Source organism: Castor canadensis, chromosome X (assembly GCF_047511655.1).
Source record: "Castor canadensis chromosome X, mCasCan1.hap1v2, whole genome shotgun sequence".
Taxonomy (NCBI): Eukaryota; Metazoa; Chordata; class Mammalia; order Rodentia; family Castoridae; genus Castor; species Castor canadensis.
In genome coordinates, this window is record NC_133405.1 from 4,804,756 (window position 1) to 4,823,730 (window position 18,975).

The 18,975-nt window shown below is 46.1% G+C and overlaps 1 protein-coding gene across 5 annotated transcripts in view; it reads right to left on the bottom strand.

Annotated features, from left to right (window-relative positions):
* Positions 1–18,975, bottom strand: part of Mamld1 (mastermind like domain containing 1) — a 113,887-nt gene that overhangs the window by 45,292 nt on the left and 49,620 nt on the right. For 4 of the 5 annotated variants that reach the window (XM_074062191.1, XM_074062193.1, XM_074062192.1 and 1 more), the window contains exon 2: positions 15,587–15,745. The exons of the other annotated variant lie outside the window; for it this stretch is intronic. In XM_074062191.1, coding sequence (XP_073918292.1) covers positions 15,587–15,682 — 96 coding nt within the window. In that variant the 5' untranslated portion in view covers positions 15,683–15,745. The remainder of the gene's footprint in view (positions 1–15,586; positions 15,746–18,975) is intronic. 5 annotated transcript variants of the gene reach the window in all.

Sequence of the window (18,975 nt, forward strand, 5' to 3'; positions counted from 1 at the left end):
GTTCATAATGTCTTGAACTGCAAGACAGTGGTTTTGTTGTCCTTGTGCGGTACTGGGGCTTGAAGTCAGTGCCTACACCTCGAGTCCTTTTTCGTGATGGATTTTTTTCGAGATAGGGTCTCATGAACTATTTGCCCAGGCTGGCTTTGAACTACAATCCTCCTGATCTCTGCCTCCTGAGTAGCTAGCATTACAGGTGTGAGCCATCGCCTCCCTGCTGCAAGACAGTTTTAAACGATAGTGAAATCTACGTATAATTAGACAGATGAAGGATGGGGTGAGGTGGGAGTAAGAAGGGGAGGATGGGGCTGTGATCATAACAGCCTGTAATCCTGGCCAGGTGGGCCTGTAAAATTTGCTGGCAGATTTCAGGGGCTCCTGGAGTTTTCACTTAATTAATTGTTTTGGTCTGCCACGAATCTGCTGGGACTAAAGTAGCAGTGTGTGGCGGAAGGCAGGGCTCAGAGGAATGATGTGAGAGGTAATGTTAGGGGCCACTGGCAAAGGAAAGGGGACTGTGCTTCTCCTATAGAAGAGCCAACTTTTCTGGCATCCATCAACTGCATCCATACGTATGGTCTCCACTCAATTCCAGCTGGCTCCTCAGTAATAAAGAGAATCCCAGGAGACCTTGGGGTGTCAAGGGCTATCTCACATTGGTTGGATCTGATTTGTTGGAACAGGTGCCACTTTCGCTATGCCGAGTTTGTAGCTGGGCAGCTCTTGGTTCCATTGCATGGAACATTTGGGAGGATGCCTAATGAGGGGGAAGTTTCCCCTTGTCGCTCCCAAGTATGTCTCCCTAGTGGTCCCCAACTAGGTTGGCAGAGGGGAAGCTTCTGAGACTTCCTTCTGAGCTTTCCCTTTCCATTGCAGTTGAATGAGACTCCACTCTGTTAGACGCTGTGCAACTCTATGTTTTGGATTAAATGGTAAGACCTTTCACCATATAGCACGAAGCATCCTGGCTGAACAATGAGAACAACAGCCAACCACATCAAGGCTGAGGAAAGGCGACTGTGTTTATAGGAGGTGTTCAGCCTTGCTCTCATAGCATCTGCTTTCACCAGACATTGGTGAGGCATGGAAATCTGTTACCCAGTGAGTTTTGCACCTAGATAAAGGCTCGCTTCAGTGCCTCCTCTTTCACTGTTCTGTGATTTGTTACTTGTATCAATGGCAAGGGGTTGGCTGGGTTTTGCCTCTGCCTGCTGTCACAATGGTACCTTTGTGAGTCAGCTGGCTGGTGGGTGCTGCTGCTGAGGTTCTGCCTGCCCAGGAGGTGTTTTCAATGGAGTCCCACACCACTCTTTTAGATCAAGAGAGCTCACTGCTCTGGAATGATTTCCCTTCTCAGTGTTCCCACCAAAGCTCCCAGGCCTTTCTTGTTATTAGCATATATAAATTGCACAAAGTGGTTTCATTGTGATTTCCCCATACAGTATATAATGTGCTTAGATCAAATGTTACCTGCTCTAAACCTTCCTTCTCTATGCACCTGCCATTTTCAAATCTCTGTGGTCACAGTGACAGCAACTTATCAGTCCCACCTACCAGCCAGCCCTTACTTCCTGGGTCACATATCGCACATGATTCTGCCTTCTCATGTGACAACGAGTGAAGGAGTGACACTGGCAGGATTTCTAGAAAGCAGATCTCAACCTTCTCTTTCTACAGAAAACAGAAGGGATGTGATTAGCTTTTGATCACACTGTCAGTTAAGAGATAAGAACACTAGACCTCAGATGCCAAACCTCTCAGTCATAGCCCTCCCAGGTCCTGCCTTTGGTGGAGGAGTGGGGGAAAGTTCTCTGTCAGTTTTTAGAACTGATTTCCACACACAAATGTCTGCAGAGTCCCCTTTCATAATCACCAGACAAAGCCACCAACGTGATTCCTGTGACCTTATAAACATTCATTAAAATGCATTTCAAGCATGTGATAGCTTCCCTACTGGCTAAATAATGAGGAACCAAAGGCCACGATTCTGACTGGGGCCAAGTTCAGCTCAGAAGTCAACATTACTTCTAGTTCTGTCTGAACACATGGCAACTCTTCCCTTTTTTTTCCTTTTCTTTTTCTTTCTTTCTTTTTTTAGACAGGACTTTGCTGGCCTCGAACCCATGATTCTCTTGCCTTAGTCTTCCAAGTGCTGGGAGTACAGGCCTGCACCACCACACTAAGCTTCAACTCTTCCCTTTCTATAGTTTTAGTACAGAATGACAAAAAGGGCAAAAATTTCTTTAAAAAGGTGTAGATTATAAGATTTTAGTCCTGACTCATAAAGGGGGCATAAAGAATAGAAAGAACATGACTTAAATATATTGTTCTTTCCAAAGAAGTCTGGAAGGCTACTATAAATGCTTAATTTTGGACACTCTTGTTGGAAGTTTGACATGGACACCAATAAAAGGCCAGCAAAAGGTATGCACAATTCCTATTGAGTAAGAAGGTAGGAAATCAAAGGTAACCAAGGAACCTCATTTTCCCTCCAGAGAGCACTTGGCACTCAGGCCAACTGGCTTTCTGGTTCTCTTAGTCTCTTACTAGTATACCCATGCTCTATAATGAACAGCTTTATTCGGTACCGTGGCACTTCCCTCCTGTGAATACCCAAACCCCCATTGTTGGCCAAGTAGACTAGGTTCGCAGCCCTCTAAAGACAAGAGAGATTTCACAGTAGACTCGCTCAGAAGAAAGTAATGAGGGTGCTGTGAGGCAATGATAGACAAAGGTGTGTCAGAAGTGGCTTTATAGGGAGAGAGGAAGGGAGAAAAAGAGACAGAGAGAATGCCTGGATATGTATCAGACCACGTGTACAGTATAAATGACTATATTTGGGCATATGTGTCATTTGTATGTTTCTTTTTAAGCATAACATCCCAACAAACTGAAATTGAAGTTTCTGTATGGCAAACACAAGGCTCTGGAGACTCTCAGGTGGCTGGAATAGGCAGGGAACTCTGAATGCTGATTGACTTTAAGAGGAGCTATTGAAGTCTGAACTACAACTTAGGGGCCCGATCTCTGTTAGTAAGGGGTTGGAGCAAGAATCTCGACTTAGAAATAGGGGATTTACTGATGCTACTGACCTCAATGGATCATCCAAACCCAAGGGACTCTTTCCCAGAGAATTTCTCTGTCCTGAGCTAACTACAAAACATGCTTCTCCAGCTGGGGAGAGGCACTGCATGTTTACTTACAAGCCATCTCAATTCCTCTCTCTCTCCTTCACTTTTTTCTTTTCTTTCTTTTTTTCTTTTTGGTGGGGAAGGGTTAGTGCTTGTGATGGAACCCAGGGCCTTCCTCATACATGCTAAGCAAGTGCTCTACACTGAACTATATCCCCAGGCCTTTCACCTATGCTTGCTGCATAAGCCCATTTTAGCCCCTAACTGTCAGCTTTTGGCCTACAGAGGTCTGAGCCCAGTTAAGAAATTTAAGACCAGGATATTGAGTTCTGATGCCATCGAAGCAGAGACGTGGAAGGTGCAGGAGCCAAGGAGCATTGTGTTAGTGCAGAGGCCTTCCTCTTTTTTTTATAATTTGTGGTAAAGTCGACATGGCATGAAATTAATTTTAATAAAGCTTCAGTGGTATTTACTCCATTCACAATGTTGTTCAATCATTACCATTACCTAGCTTCAGAACTCTCCCATTGCCCCAAATGGAAACCTCTTAGCCATTAAGCAGTCACTCCTCATTCTTTCTGCCTCCAGCCCTGGCAACCACTCATCTGCTTTCTATCTCTATGGATTTACCTATTCTGAATATTTCATAGGAATGGAATCGTTGAAAATGTAGTCTTTTGTGTCTGATTTGTTTCCCTGAGCATGTTTTTCTAGGTTCATCCATGTGTGCCATGCATCAGTGCTTCTTTCCTTTTATGGCCAAATAGTATCCCATTTGATGGAAAGGCCACATTGTGTCTATGCATCCCTCAGCAGATGGGTATTAGGGTTGTTTTCTGTCTTTTGGCTATTGTGAATGATGCTGCTGGGAACATTTGTGTACAAGTTTTTGATGGACATCTGGTTTTGGTACTTTTGAGAGTGAGATGGCTGGGTTATATGGTAATTCTGGGCTTGACTTTTTGAGGAACCCCTAAACACACAGGATCACAATCTAGGTCCTTTTTAAAACTTCCAACATTTCAGTTATACGGAAAAACTCAGGGAGGACTTAATTTCCAAAGTCAACTTCCAGGCTGGCCAAGAAAAACCTGTAACTTCCTTTTCTTGGTGGTGGTAGTAGTGGCAGAGTTGGGGACAGAACCCAGGGCCTTGTGCCTGCTAGGCAAGTGCTGTACCACTGAGCCACACCTCCAGCCTCTTGCAACTTCCTTAGAGAAGCACCTTTCTCTTCCTACTACCTATGCACACAGACTTCCACAGTCTCTTCCTAGACCAGAGACAGGTATAAAGCAAAGCTTTGCCTGTCTTGAGGTCAAATGAAGGCATCCAGAGTCCCTGCCCTCCTCCATGCTAACACCTAGCAGAGGCCAAGAACTGCAGAAAAAGCATGATAAATGCAGCAACCAGAGGATTGGTTCTTTGGTTTTCTCAAGGGCAAAGGTCCTTTCTGATCTAAAACTGTACCCTGGGAAAAGTTTGACAAAATCCTAGAACCCTGTGGCAGGGTGTGGGGGAACCATTGGTCACTGCCATTTGAGTTGGAAAGGATGTTGTATTCTCATTCTGGCCGGAATGAACCATCAAGCCTGCACTGGATTTACCTCGAGGCTAGCAAGCCTTCTAAAGGCCCTTCTGCTGCACCTGCCCCTCCACCTCCCAGCTCTTCCAGCTCAACTCTGTCTGAACTGGGTAAAGGAGGGCTCACCACATGTTCTTCATCTATTCAAGCAAGTGGCAAATCCCTACAGAGCAATCCATGAGAACAGCATGGTCACAAGTAACAAGAGATGTGACTGAGCCACGCATGGAGGTGCACATCTGTAATTCCATACTCAGGAGGTAGAGACAGGAGGATCTCAATTTGGAAGCCAGTCTGGTTGCATAGTGAGACCCTGTCTCAAAAGAAATTGTACCCGAACAAAGAATCAGCAGAGCCTGCCTGTGAGGGGAATGTGTGCCTGGGAGGGGGTTTCTGCAATTTTATACACATGCAGGAGATGGTTCTTAATAGCAAAGCCTTTTCAGAGATGTAAGGGATTCATGGTATTCATGAAAATCATACAAGCGCTCAAACAGAAGTCAGAAGGGATCAATGAAGACTCTCTGGGTGTTGGAGTTTTCCAGGTCTTCAGATCTAAGTCTTGGTGTTACCAACCACACACGGGGTTTTGTAAGATCTCAGCTACTGTCAGTGGACAGTGTACTTTCTCATTCATTGCCCTTTGATTCTAAAAATTCTAGGATGTAAACAGGGCTTTGCTTGGGATCCCTGTTGTACTTGCTCCAGGGCTTTCTAAATCACATATGACAGGGTAATACCGGATAGCAGTAACCTCATAGAAGGAAGCTCCTACACTATGTACATGAAAGTGGCTAGGCTGCTGGGAATTTACCAATCCTTCTACACCTAACCATTTGCTTGCAAAGCCCTTAATGTGCCCTCAGGTGTCTACATGACTTCTGAGCATCTGACTAACCTTCCAGACGCTTTTTGTATGTAAAAGGTTTTGTAGGCAAATGGATAATACAATCAAATACAGGAACTTCTGGACCTCAAATTCCAATTGCAAAACTCAGCAGTGTGGGGTAGTGAGAAGGATGGGGGTAGGTCTTGAACCCTCAGTCTGTTTAAACCTTGTCTCTAATTCGTGGTGATCTCAAGAAAGTCATTTTTCCTCCTCTGAGCCTGATTTCTTAGCCTCGGGGAGAGTAAGGTTACTTTAAAAATCTGTTATAAGGATTACATGAGCTTAGAAATGTAAAGTTAGCATAAGTGCCTGGCATGGTGTAGATGCCAAATAAATATTATCTCTCTACTCCTGAAAATGCAAACACATTCTTGGTGGTCCTAAAATAGCTGTTAACATGGTTTACTCAGCAGCATTTGCCATTCAAGGCAGATTTGCCTTTAGTCGTTGGCTGTGCTCCTGAACAGCTGTGTGCAAGGCTAAGTTTCATAAACTAAATCACAATAAAACACAACAAGAATTTGCCATTGAAAGGAAATCCTCAGTATATCCTTTTATGAAATGCAAGTGTGCCTATTTGGGGATTTTGCCCTTTCTTATAATGAATCTTAACTCAATTTTGGCAACAGACACATGCTGATGTCCCCTAGCCCCAAAGCAGACAGTAAACAAGAGTAGGTTTGAATATGTTGAAAACAATGTCAAGTTTTAAATGTGTACTTATTGCTCTGTATGTAGACAGTATCTGTGGTTGCATCATGGAAAATGCCATATTGCCCTGTGCCTGTGTGTGCGTGTGCGCGTGAGCATATGAGAGAGAGAGAGAGAGAGAGAGAGAGAGAGGGAAGGGGGGAGAGAGACTGTGGCTATGGTAGTAGTGGTGATGGGGGTGTTAACAACCAGTGCTAGTGGTGGTGGTGGTAGCGAAGGTGGTGGGGGTGAGGGATGGTGGTAGTGAAGGTGGAGAAGGTGGTGGGAGTGGCAGCTCCGGCGTTAAGGTTTTGGTGGCAGGAATGGTGGAGGTAATGACGCTGAAAAGGGTGGAGGTGGTGGCAATAGTGGTGGTAGTGGAAGTGAAGGAGGTAACGGTGGCGATAGTGGTGGAGGTTGGGTTTTTTGGTGGTACACATTTGAACTTAGGGCCACTATACCATTTGTGCCATGCCCTCAGCCTAGAAGACGTCTTCTGAATGACTTCTTAGCAGAAACCTCAAAACTGTCTCCTTACAGTCATTCACACATATTTTTTTTAATCTGGGAAAACGAAACTGAGTTACTGGGGAAAACACAGGAGATTTTTGTTTGTGAATATGCTGCCAATAAAGTATTTTATGTGAGCTGTAACTACAGGAAAAGGGCAAGGCAATTTAAGTTCCTTAGATGTCATGTGGCTTAAAAAAAAAAAGGATGAGCGTAGTTATCTACTGTACACCTCGCTGTGTGAAGCATGTATTGAGACAGCAGATGTTGGGTGTTGGTGTTGGGGACTGGCTTCCTGGAGGTAATTTATATAGGCCAAGTCAATTGTTCTAAACCCTAAAGGCTTGACTTGAGGGAAGAAGAGAGGCAAGAAAATGTTTAGCTTTTTTTGACACAGTCACATAGGCAGACCTAATGCTAGATAATGTCAGCAGCTGAAGCTTCTTCTAGAAAAAGAAGCAGCTAGAGAGAGTGGCACTGGGCTCCCCTTCCCTATAGAAACAAAGGCTCCCAACAGTGCAAGGCAGGGCTGTCTAGGGCCCAGAACAGATATCCTCTAGGATGAGCACATACAGACTGAGATGAGCCAAAGAGAAGGAGCTGGAATTCTAGTGGGGCAGACAATAGTGAGCAAGGAGAACAAGACCAGAGGGAACAATATTCTTCAGAAGAAAGAAGAAATGTGATGTGTAGAGTGGCAGGCATGGGGCAAGGCCTCTTCGAGGAGGAGACATTTAAGCGAAAGTCTAAGCAGGAAGGAACAGGCCAGAGAAGCACTGGGCAGAGTACTCCAGGCAGGAGGGCAGTAGGCCAGAAGGCCCTGGGGGAAAGGCTCTTGGCTTGTTCCAGGGACAAGCAGGCATCCAGTGTGCCTGGCATACAGGGAGCTGGCGAGGCAGCCTTGAAGCTCACAGAGGGCCCTGTGGGCCATGGGAAGAGGGTCATATTCTATTTTGGTTTGCAGTGTGAAGCCATGGTGGGAAGGGGTGAAGCAGACAAAATATTTGTGAAGGATTATTCTGGATGCTTACAGAGGAGAAATGAATGTTCTACAAAGGAACAGAAACAGTTGCAGAAAGAAGAAATCTTGACAAGGATAAGATCCAGAGCCTGGTGTGGGGGCCAGGTTTGACACAAGAGGGCAAGACACGGGTACTGAGGGAAGCACCCATTTACTGGGGCAAACAGTGGCCTCTGGAAATATGAACAAGGTGCCTGATGACCCAGATCAGGCTCAGCAAAGTTTTTCTGGGAAGGCCCAGATAGTGACCATCTGGGCTATGGAATCCCTGTTGCTACTCTGCAGCAGTGCGGTAAACAGTATGGTAGGGCAGTTAGGACTTTATTTACCAAAACAGCCTGCAGGCCACACGGAGTTTACCAACCCCTGACCTAGCGCATAAGCTGAGCCTCTTACCCTGGGAAATAAGGCAGTTCCAGTGACCTCCTCATACTTCAGGGCACCATGCCAGCCTCCTGTTCCCAGGTGAGAGCACATGCAGTCTTTGGGGAGCTGAAAAGCTTAAAGATTTCTGCCATAGTGCAAGTTACGTAGCAGTCCCAAATGTTACGTTTCACTGACATTCACAAATGACACTTACTCTGTTTTGCAACTGCTGGCCCGTGCTCTGCCGGCTCTGTGAGAGGAGGGGAACACCATCCTCTCCCAATTCCCTTGGGCCTTGCTCTTCCAGCCTTTGTGCACAGCTGGGCAATTCGCATTTTGTCTAGAGGATCTCCTCTCTGAGGGCCTCTCCTTCCACCTCTTCCACCTTCATCCCAGGTGCTCTGACCCAGTGCTGTGCACACCTCTTTAAGCCCAAGGGCTACTTCCTACTCATCTCTGTACCCTAAAGCACCTAGTTTCTGTGACAGGGCTCAGCTGGCACCTGCAGATTGGAATTACCTTTTGGAAAAAAAAAATGGTACCTGTAAATTATCCTCTTCCCATTTCCAGTGTAAGGCATTATGATAAGAACTTTCTAGAAATGGAGGAATCCACTGTGTGCCCCTGGCCTCTAGTGTCCAACACAAGGGGTGGTCTGGACAATTTCTAAAGGACTGTGTGGTCAGGATGTAGCAGCACAGTCCCTGCTTAGTGAGCTACAAGGGCAGAAGAGCAGGGGATCTCAGGATTAGGGAGGGACGGGGCCAGGACATGCCCATGACAGCCAGCTGTCTTGGGGACCCACAGAACTAGAGAAACAGTGCTGCATGGGGACTCTGGAGGTGATCCCACCCTGTGGCACTGAGGAGAGGCAGACAAAGGCAAGTCTATGACCAGGAAGGGGAGGGTAAGACAGGGGCAGGTCAAGTCTACTGGCCTGAGGCTCATGCCTGCCTTCCTAACTTCAGAATCTAGGAGTGGCCATCTGTAAGAAGGGGGAGGGAGGTGAGGAGAAGGGAGAGGCAGGAAGGAAGGGAGGGAAGGGAAGGCAGAAGGGGAGGAGGGAAGGTTTTGACACATTATTCTGTACCCACTGCAGAAATCAAGGTCTGTAGTGCAAACCTGAAAGCACATGCTAACCCTGCCCCTGGAAGTCTGGAACACAGCACCTCCGGGGCAGCTTCTGACCCACATATCTAGCTGTGAAAACACAGACACAGAGTTCTCCAGCTGAGGATTCTCAGTGAAAGCAAAAGTCTGCACAGGCCAGCCAAGAGTTTGGGGTGCCCAGACTCACACCCCCAGGCCAGGGGCCTTAGGTTCACACACTCCTGAGAAGGAAGTGGAACCTGAGCCTCATCTTGGCTGGGCTCTCCTGCTACCCCTGCCCTGGGGATCCACCAATGTCCCCTCTGCTCCCTGAGGCAGTTCCACTTCCAGACATCTGTTACCTTGGGCCTAATGTCAAGGAAACTGGGAGGATAGGCTAGGTAGGAATGTAGGCACGGCCAGTGTTGGCTCCTTGAAGTTCAGAAATAGGCGGTGTTGAGCTCCCAGATGTCTGTGGAAGCCAGCTGCCAAATGGAGCTCCCTTCCCAACAGACTGATTTGCAGGCCACTGGTTTGCTGAGCTGGGCTGCCCAGGCAGGACCCTGATGCTAAGCTTGATGGAGTCCTGCAAGTAGAGCAGTGCTCAATCCTTGCAGAAGACATCTGTCTGCAGGCATGCTGATGAAGCCTCTGCCTGGCTTCCCAATGATTGGGTATCTGTCACAGGAGAGAGTCCTTGCTGCAGGAGAAGGAGGAGGGAGCAAGAGGAGAGAACAGCTGTGTGCTCCATGGGGAGGATCCCCAAAATAGCAAGGCACACACACACTGCAGACCTTGACCCACAATGCTCAAAGTCGCACTGTAAATCCAACTGTCCTACGTGCCTTCTGTGTTCTTATCTGAGCTCCAAGGACACACTCCCCATCACCTTTCTGATGGAAAAACTGTGAGCCAACGCCAACCTCTGATCACTAACAAACAGTGCTCAGAGCAGACCCACCCTGTGCACGTAGAATACATTCACATCCGTGTTGTATTCACCATCAACCCAGAAGGCTGGTGTAGACAGAGTAGAGTTACTGAGCCTACTTCACTGATGCAGAGTCAGAGGCCCAGAGGCTCACGCTAGAGCTCAGTATGTAGCTGTGACAGCCTTCTCTTTGGCACCACTTCGGTCTTGGTAGTGGAGCCCACACATGGGATCCCTTTTCTTGGGGCCAGACTTTCACCTGCTGAGTCTCTTACCACAGCCTGCGTGAAGCAGGGAATACTGGCAAAGACCTTGATCCTTGAGCCTGGTTTCCACTCAAGACTTCTAAGAGCTGCTTCAGTTCCTAGCTGACTGTTTCTGCCTCCCCTCAGAATTTTAAGCATCATGGTTTTCTGCCAGGCTGGGCAGTACACTCTGCTGGTCAGACAGCTCCAGGGAGGGCAGGGCATGGAGGCTTGCACCTATAATCCCAGTTACTCCCTAGGTGGAGATCAGGAGGATTGTGGTTCCAGGCCAGCCCAGGCAAAAAGTTGGCGAGACTCCATCTCACGTAATAAGCTGGTGCACACCTCATATACCAGCTCTATGTGGGAAGCATAAGTGGGAAGATAGCGGTCCAGGTAAGCCTGGGCAAAAAGGTGAGACCTTATCCAGAAAAATAGCTAAAGCAGAAAAGGGCTGGAGAGAGAGAGAGATTGAGAGAGATTGAGAGAGAGAGAAAAAGGAGGAAGAGGAGGAGGAAGAGGGGGAGGAGGAGGAAGAGGAGGAGGAGGAGGCAGTTCCAGGGAGGACTAGGATGAAGTGAAAATACTGCCACTGGGATGAGAGCACCAGAAATCCGGGAGTCCGTTTTGTCCAGTGCTGTCGTCTGAGCATCCCATGCTGTACATGGACTGCAGAAGGCTCCCAAGATAGCTGAGCTTCTAACCTAGGACTGGGAAGCAGCAAAGTGGGGGAGCTCAGAGGCATAGCACGGGCACGTGAGATCTGAATTTACAACCTCCAGGCTGCGTAACGTTGGGAAAGTCCCAATCCTCTTGAGCCTCACTCAGTCTCTTCTTTGTGGAAGTGGAAATATCAATCTCTGTGTCCCAGGAATGAATGAGGTAATGTATAAACAATATCATGCACAAGAGAGCCACTCAACTCTTCTCTCCTGTTTTCAGCACAAACTTCAGAGTAGTATGAATTTTTCCCAGGGAAGAAAGCCTGGGAAAAACTTTGTTCTTACGGTCAACTTCTAGATTTCATGGTCTAGCACAGAGCTGGCCACACAGAAGGGGCCTAGGAAATGTGGTGGGAGGCCAGAGATAGACTCTTTTAGACTACATCCATGCTCCCTGACCTCAAGAGGAAGGATATTTGTTCAAGATCCCACAAAGAGCTAGTCTCAGGCCTGGGATCAAGGCCAAGATCTCCTTCTTCACTCTTTCTGCAAGGAAAAACACGTGTCTCCAAGATGATGGGCACAGATCTCAAACCTGATCACATACCACAGAGGAGGTGAAAAGTGCCCCTTCTCCTGGGCATTTCTGTCCTTCCTTCTTTTCTTCCTTCCTTCCTTCCTTCCTTTCTTCTTTCCTTCCTTCCTCCCTCCCTCCCTCCTTCCTTCCTTTTTGCAGTACAGAAATTTGAACTCAGGACCTTGCACTTATTAGGCAGACACTCAGCCACTTGAGTCACTCCCCTAGCCCTTTTATACTTTATTTATTTTTTTGGATAGGGTCCAGGGCTGGCCTCAGATCCCAATCTTCCTGATCTCCACCTCCTGAGTAGCTAGGATTACAGATATCTACTACCACGCTCAGCAACTTGTCATGGGCATTTCTAAAAAAGAAGGACATCCAAACCTCTACATACTCTCTCTTCCGCTGCCTTAGCCCTACTTGCATTTATAGGTAAGGAGACAGGCTAGGGATTGCTTTGGGACATTCTGTGTCTGGAAAGCACACTGCATTTGAGGCCACCTAAATGGGAACCCTTGAGCTGTCCACCCTCTCAATGGGCAGCCTTCTTCAAGGCACTGGGTTTCTCAGACCTTACTGTCTTTTTTCACAAGGAAAGTGGATGACAGGGGTATCCCGGCCCTTCTAGCCATGGGTGGTTGGCAGGCTCAGGACTATAGGCCATGCCAAGCCATTGCAACCCAAAGACAGCATTATTGAGCAACATTAAAGTGGCTGACAAGAACATGGCCCTGTCCTTTGCCAAGCTGCACACTTAATGCCCTTGACACTCTCATTTTGTCCAGGAGATGCCTTATGCGTGCAATAGTGGCTACTCAGAGCCTAGGGAATCTTCGCAACTTGCAAATCCTTGGTGACTTGCAAAGGCATCTGTCCCTGCAAAATGGGAGAGCTTCAGAGCCTCCGTGGAGTTGGGACTCAGTGTGCAGGCCACATGTCAGCTCTGTCTCAGTCTACACTGAGTCCCTTAGCAACCTTGGACAGACGCTCAGATGTTGCCAAAAGATAAAACTCCTCTTTCCCCCACATCACAACACTCATGCTGCTGAATGAAGGAACAAATGACACTGAAGAGGTGATTGGGTCACTGAGATTTCTTATGACAACTCCTGCCTCATAGGAATTCAGCCTTTTGTGGTCTTTATCACGCTTTAGATCTAAGAGGCAGCAGAGTATGGTGGCAAGGATAGTGGGCTTTGAGATCTGCCACTTCCTATGGCTATGACTTTGGCCAAGTTGTTTAACCTCTCTGAGCCTCAGTTTCCTGGAGATAAAAATAGGCTCTTCTTCTCAGGGGACAGTGTCCCCCAAATGCTTAGCAGAGTGCTAGCAGCCAGTCAGTGCTTCGTAACAGTGGTTATTCTTGCCCTTGGTTCATTTGAACTTTGTTTCCACAGATGGACCTTGTAGTTATTTAGGAGCAGATGCACAGATGCAAGACTAGAACCCTTGGTGTCCTGATCCCTGGTCTTAGTCTAAGAATAGCTGTCATATCAGATGTTCTTTGTCCTTCAAGGGGTCCCTCAATTATTTACATGTAAATTTCAGGGATGTTTAAAGAAAGCTCTCCTTTGTTGGCACACGTCTCTGATCCCGGCACTTGGGAGGCTGAGGCAGGAGGATTGAGAATTTGAGGCTAGCCTGGGCTACATAGCATGACCCTGTCTCACACAAACAAAAACAAAACCTCTCCTCTCATATCCATAGAATCATATTTAAGACTTTGATGTGGGGCATGGGTTTTTTTTTTTTTTTTTGGTGGGGTGAGGGGGTTGGTTTTGGGGAAGGAACAAGAAGACCAGTTAAACTGAATGCCTGAAGCAGATCTCTATGTTAGGATACTTTTGGGATGAGAGAGTGGTGCAAGCAATGTGTCTCCAGATGCACCTGGTTTCCTGGGACCAGGGTGTCAGGATCAGAGGTTAGGAGGCATCAGAAGGAATGCAAGCAATGGAAGCCTCTCTGAGCTCCAGCTAAGGCCCTGCCCTGGCAGTGAAGCCCAGCTACTGCTCAGGACCTCCTGCTGCCCCTTGTATTCCAGGCCCTGCAGTAACTTGTTTGGACAGCAGGTTTTCTGGTGAACACACAGGCCATTTTGCTTTAAGTCTGCCAATCTCTGCTCCTCTGTCCCCAAGTACCTGCTGCTGAGCTCATCAGCGTGTGCAGCACAGTTGGATGTTAGCATTGCAAACTTTGCTAAGGCCACTCACAGCTTACCAAGAGCTACCATGTCAAGGTAGCGGCTCTCTCAATGCCATCCCCTTCAGGGACGACGTGTGTTTTCCAAGAAAACTCATGAGAGGGATCTGCTTTCTGAGCCTGAGACATATTTTTGGATCCCTTCAGGTGGGAATCCTTGGTCTTCTAGGACAGCTTGCCATTTTGAAAATAGTCAGGTCACTCAGAACCAAGGGCAGAGAATAAGGTGTGACATGGAGGAGGAAGAAGAGTTGATTCTGATCAAGTCCAAGGTGTGACTTCATTCTAAAGCAATGAATTTGGATTTCTTACCAAGGGCACTAAAGGCCATTTGCTGAGAGAAGCCAAGCCTGGAAATGGTGTGATAATGCTAGCTTCTCCAGAGTGAGGGCTGCTCCAAGGACCTCTTCGAAGGTCAGTGCTCCCTGGAGTGCATGCATTACAGTCAACACTGATTGAAATCAAAAGTTACTTAGCAGACACACTTTTTAAGAGTGTCAGGTGGGGAGCCTGGGGAAGAAGATCCCTGCATCTCCAACCCACCCACCCTTTTCTCCTATGATTTGGCCCAAGTGAGTAGAAAGAAATGGAAAAGAAAGAAAGAATGGAGTCACAGTGAAACTGATCATGGACTCTGGGGACATCAGCAGAGGCTTTCCTTCACTGACTCAGCTGTTGACCATCAAAGAGAAACATGAAATAAAAAGGGTGTGAGGATGGAGGTTAGAGAGTCCCTTCTAGAAATGCCTCATTAGGGGCTGGATGTTTGGAGCCTAGGTCACTGGCCAAGCAATCGCTCCATCTCTGCCATCCCATCTGATTTCCCATTTCTGTGAGAGTGGGGACTCCAGTCAACAAAGTTTTGTGAACGTCCACATGCACAAGCGAATAAATAGCACGTTCTCAGTACATTGTTGACAATGAGGGGAAAAAAGAAGCACGAGTTAATGACCTCCCCCCACACCTGTGCACACACCAGAATCTTAAAATAAACAACGTGGATTGCCCTGGGAATAGAAGAAGACAGGCCCTCTAGTTATGTGAAATGGCATTACCTCAGAGCCCAGGGCTCCCAGTTCCAAGAACAGGAAGGAAGCAGACCCATGGCTCCAGAAGAGCCATTTCCCCTCTGCTCTGTTACTTTCAGAGATTAAGCAAGCCACTCCTCTGTGGCCAAATACTCTGAGATAACAGCCATTGTGTTTGCTGCTGCGGCTCCTGCTAACTGAGCTAATCTTAGTAGACTGGCCATGTTGCAAGCAGTGATTGTTAACTTCAAGCAACCAGTGGCTCTCATGGTCCCTTCTAGCAACATCCTGGCCCCTAGAACTACCACAGGACTCTCTAATGCTGAACTGCAGACACTGGATGATGTGTGGATTGCTAGGGACAAAAGCAGAAGTTTGTCAAATGACTTTTTAAAAAAGGACACCAGGGCCAGAGAGAATGGGAATCCCTTTCTGTACCCTATCTACTCACTACCTTCTTGTTGTCTTCCAGAAACACACACAGGGCAGGAGCAGCTTAGCTCCTAGACTTTTTTTGCATCAGATTCAAGTTCCTTATATTTTGGCTCGATCCCCCTCCCTCCCCACCAAGTTTGCACAGAGAATTTCAATAATACATCTCATGTTCAAGTTTAAGGTTAGAAGCATTCAACACCCCCCTCCCCCCATAGCCCATTTTCTGACCGATTCCTGGAGCTTTCTGGGCTCCTGCTGATTTCCCACCATGGTGAAATGGGGAAGCATGCTCTCGATTACAAGCCGACTTTTCCAGTCATCCATTGTTTGACCTGCAATTTTATTCTTGACTCTCCAAGGCGCTTCCCAAACGACCTAGACACAGGGCTTAGGGAGACAAAAAGTACACTGTCTTTCAGATATGAAGGTGAGACCATTGACCCCATGAATCACAGGCTTTCACTCTGAGGACAGGTTTGTGTGGAGCCCGCCACATTCCTTTTCCTGTCTCTCACCCCACCACACCACCCTCATTGAGCACTCCCACCCCCAGGGACGAGGGGCACTTCTGTGAGACATTTGGCGGGGATGAAATGGCAGTCTCTGGCCATGGGGCCGAGCAAGGTTTACTGCACAGCAGAGGGGAGGAGGAGCAGCCTGATATGACTAAAATAGCACTGAGCATGCCGATAGGGAATGTGGCCTTAGGTCTGGCTTTGCTTTTGTGTGGCTCTGCTTCTCTCTTGGCAGAGGAACCTAGGGAAGGGGTGATGCAGTTTCTTTATGTGAAAAACGGAGGCTGGATTAAGTGATGGTTTAGGGCCTCCTCAGCTGTCCTAGAGTCAGCCTTAGGACCCGCAGAAGGAACAGCCACTACCTCTGGCCCTGTTTAGCACCCAGTCAAGTGAGCTGACCAGTGGTTTGACACTGGAAAGAAGCAATGGATGGTGGAAGGGGTTTGTGAAACTCTGGTGCGCCGGTTTACAGGAATCTAATTGAGCAGGCTGTGAGCATCGCTATTCCACCAAACGCCCTCTGTGCTGGAAGAGTAGACACGCAGACCAGGGAATGTTGTCCTTTCTTTTTGGTTTCCATGGGATAGGCGTTCGTATATGAGGAGTTTTCTTGACCATAAACCTTCTTGGCAGTGCGACATCAGGCTCTAAAATTTCAATATCCAAACTTCCATCCCTGGAAAGACACAGGTGTACTTTTCCCCATTCCCCCACTGGGCACACCTAAAACTTATTGACATTTTATAAACAAACAAACATAAGACTCTGAAAGGCAGAGAGAATGTAGACTGGCTACAAACTTTGGGATCTGAGGAGCAATGCAGTGACGAGGTCCCTGGCTTTTCTTTGGTCTCATATATTCCAGACTTGGAGCTAAGGAAACTAGCAACCCAGAACGCCAACAGGCATAGACAAAAACGCCATAACAAAGGCCTTCTCTTTCTATCCAGAGGACCAGGAAAGCGATAGTCTAGGAAGACAGGAAACTTTAGACAGCACTGTTCCAATCCAGACAAATGCCAGAGAAACCAGATAAACCCATGAGCAAAGACCAAGCAGGTAGCCTAGACTCTACCCCTACCTCGCAGTAATAAGGCACGTCTCATCCCTGATAGAGTGCTGTCAACAGCTAGTGGGAACCTGGAAATCTCCCCCTTGCTCAGTGGTAACGGGGAGCCCACACTCCCTGATGTCAATGAAGGTTAACTGGGAACTAAGGTGGTGTTTCCTCTTCCCTGCCAGAGCAGTGTCAGAGGAAGTCAGCTAAAATAGAAATTTAAATAAAAGGCAGCTTTGTAACATAACGTCCAGAGTATCTTGCTTTCAGTGGAAAAGTACTCATCATACCAAGGCCAGGAAGACCTAAAACTGAATGAAAAATATTATCAATAAATGTGTCACCAAGATGGCATGGATGTTGGAATTATCTGACAAGAGTTTTAGAATAGCAATCATTTACATACCTCAACTAACAATTACAACCACACTTTAAACAAAAAATAGAGAAAGTCTCAGCAAATAGGAATTTTAGAACTGAAAAATACAGTAACTGAAACAAACTCAATGGCTAGGGTCAAAAGGAGAATGGAAACGACAGTGGGAAATTATCCAATCGAAACCATGGGGATAAAATAGAAGGTAACACATTCGACAGAGACTCGGGGACATTTGGGATTATAAACAAAATATCTAACAATCCTTATTGGAATTCCAGAATGGGAGGGGGAGAGAATAGGACTGAAAGAATATTTTTAAAAAATAATGGCTGGAAACTCCACACATATGGCAAGACATAAACCTGAATATTCAGGAAACTTACTGAACACCAAAAAAGTAGAAATCCAAAGAAATCCACTCTTGAAGTAGATTTCTTGGGTCCATCACAACCAAACTTCTGAAATGTGAAGAGAGAGCTTAGAAAGCAGTGATAGAGATATGACAATTTACCTACAGGGGAAAACAATTTAAACGACGGCAGCAATTTTCAAATGTTGAAGAAGGAGAATCATCAACACAATCTTATATTCAATGAAAATATGCTTCAACTATGGAAGAAGAACCAAGACATTGTCAGATGAAGGGAAACCAAGAGAATTCAACGGTAGACCTCTACTAAGATAATGGTTCAAAGAAGCTCTCTAAACAGAAAGCAAACAATATAAGAAGGAATTTTGGATGACAGCAAGGAGGAAAAAAGAATGGGAAGAGAAAATAGTATGGGTAAAAATAATAGACTTTCCTCTTGGCTCATTTTCTAAATTATGTTTGATGGTTCAAGTACAAACTATAACATTCTCTCATGTGGCTCTGAATGTATGTGCAAGAAAAATATAACATAATTGCATTATAAATGGGGAAGTAAAGGGATGGAAAGAGAGGTAAGGTTTCTATACTTCATTGTAAGTAGTAAAATGCTGACACCAGTAGACCATTTTAAGATATACATGATTATATACATATATATATATATATATATACACACATACATATATGCACACACACACTGTAATACCTAGAGCGACCACTAAAAAATGCTATACAAAAAGAAACTCTCAGCTGGGCCTGGTAGCTACTCAGGAGGCAGAGATTGGGAGGATCATGGTTTGAGGCCAGCCCGGACAAAAATTCTGCACAACCCCATCTCAACCATTTAGGAAGATTTAGAGTAAAAAGATATATCCTGCAACATTAATTTAAAAAATAGGAGTAATCTATTGATATCAGATAAAGTAGACTTCAGAGTAAAGAAAATGATCACAGAGAGAGGAAATTACATAATGATAAAAGGGTCAATCCACCAAGAAGATATAGTAATCTTAAATATATGTATATGCTCCAAACAACAGAGTTGCACAATATAGGAAGCAAATATTATAAGAACTGAAAAGAAAAGTACACAAATTCACATTTACAGTTGGAGACTTCAACAATGTCTGATACAACTCGATATGAAATGAGGAACATACAGAAGAATTTAACAACAGGATACAATGGGGCCTAACTGACATTTATAGATTGTTCCACTGAAAAACAATAAAATTTACATTCTTTTCAAGCATCCAAGGAATATATACCAAGATAGATAAATTGTGGACCAGAAAA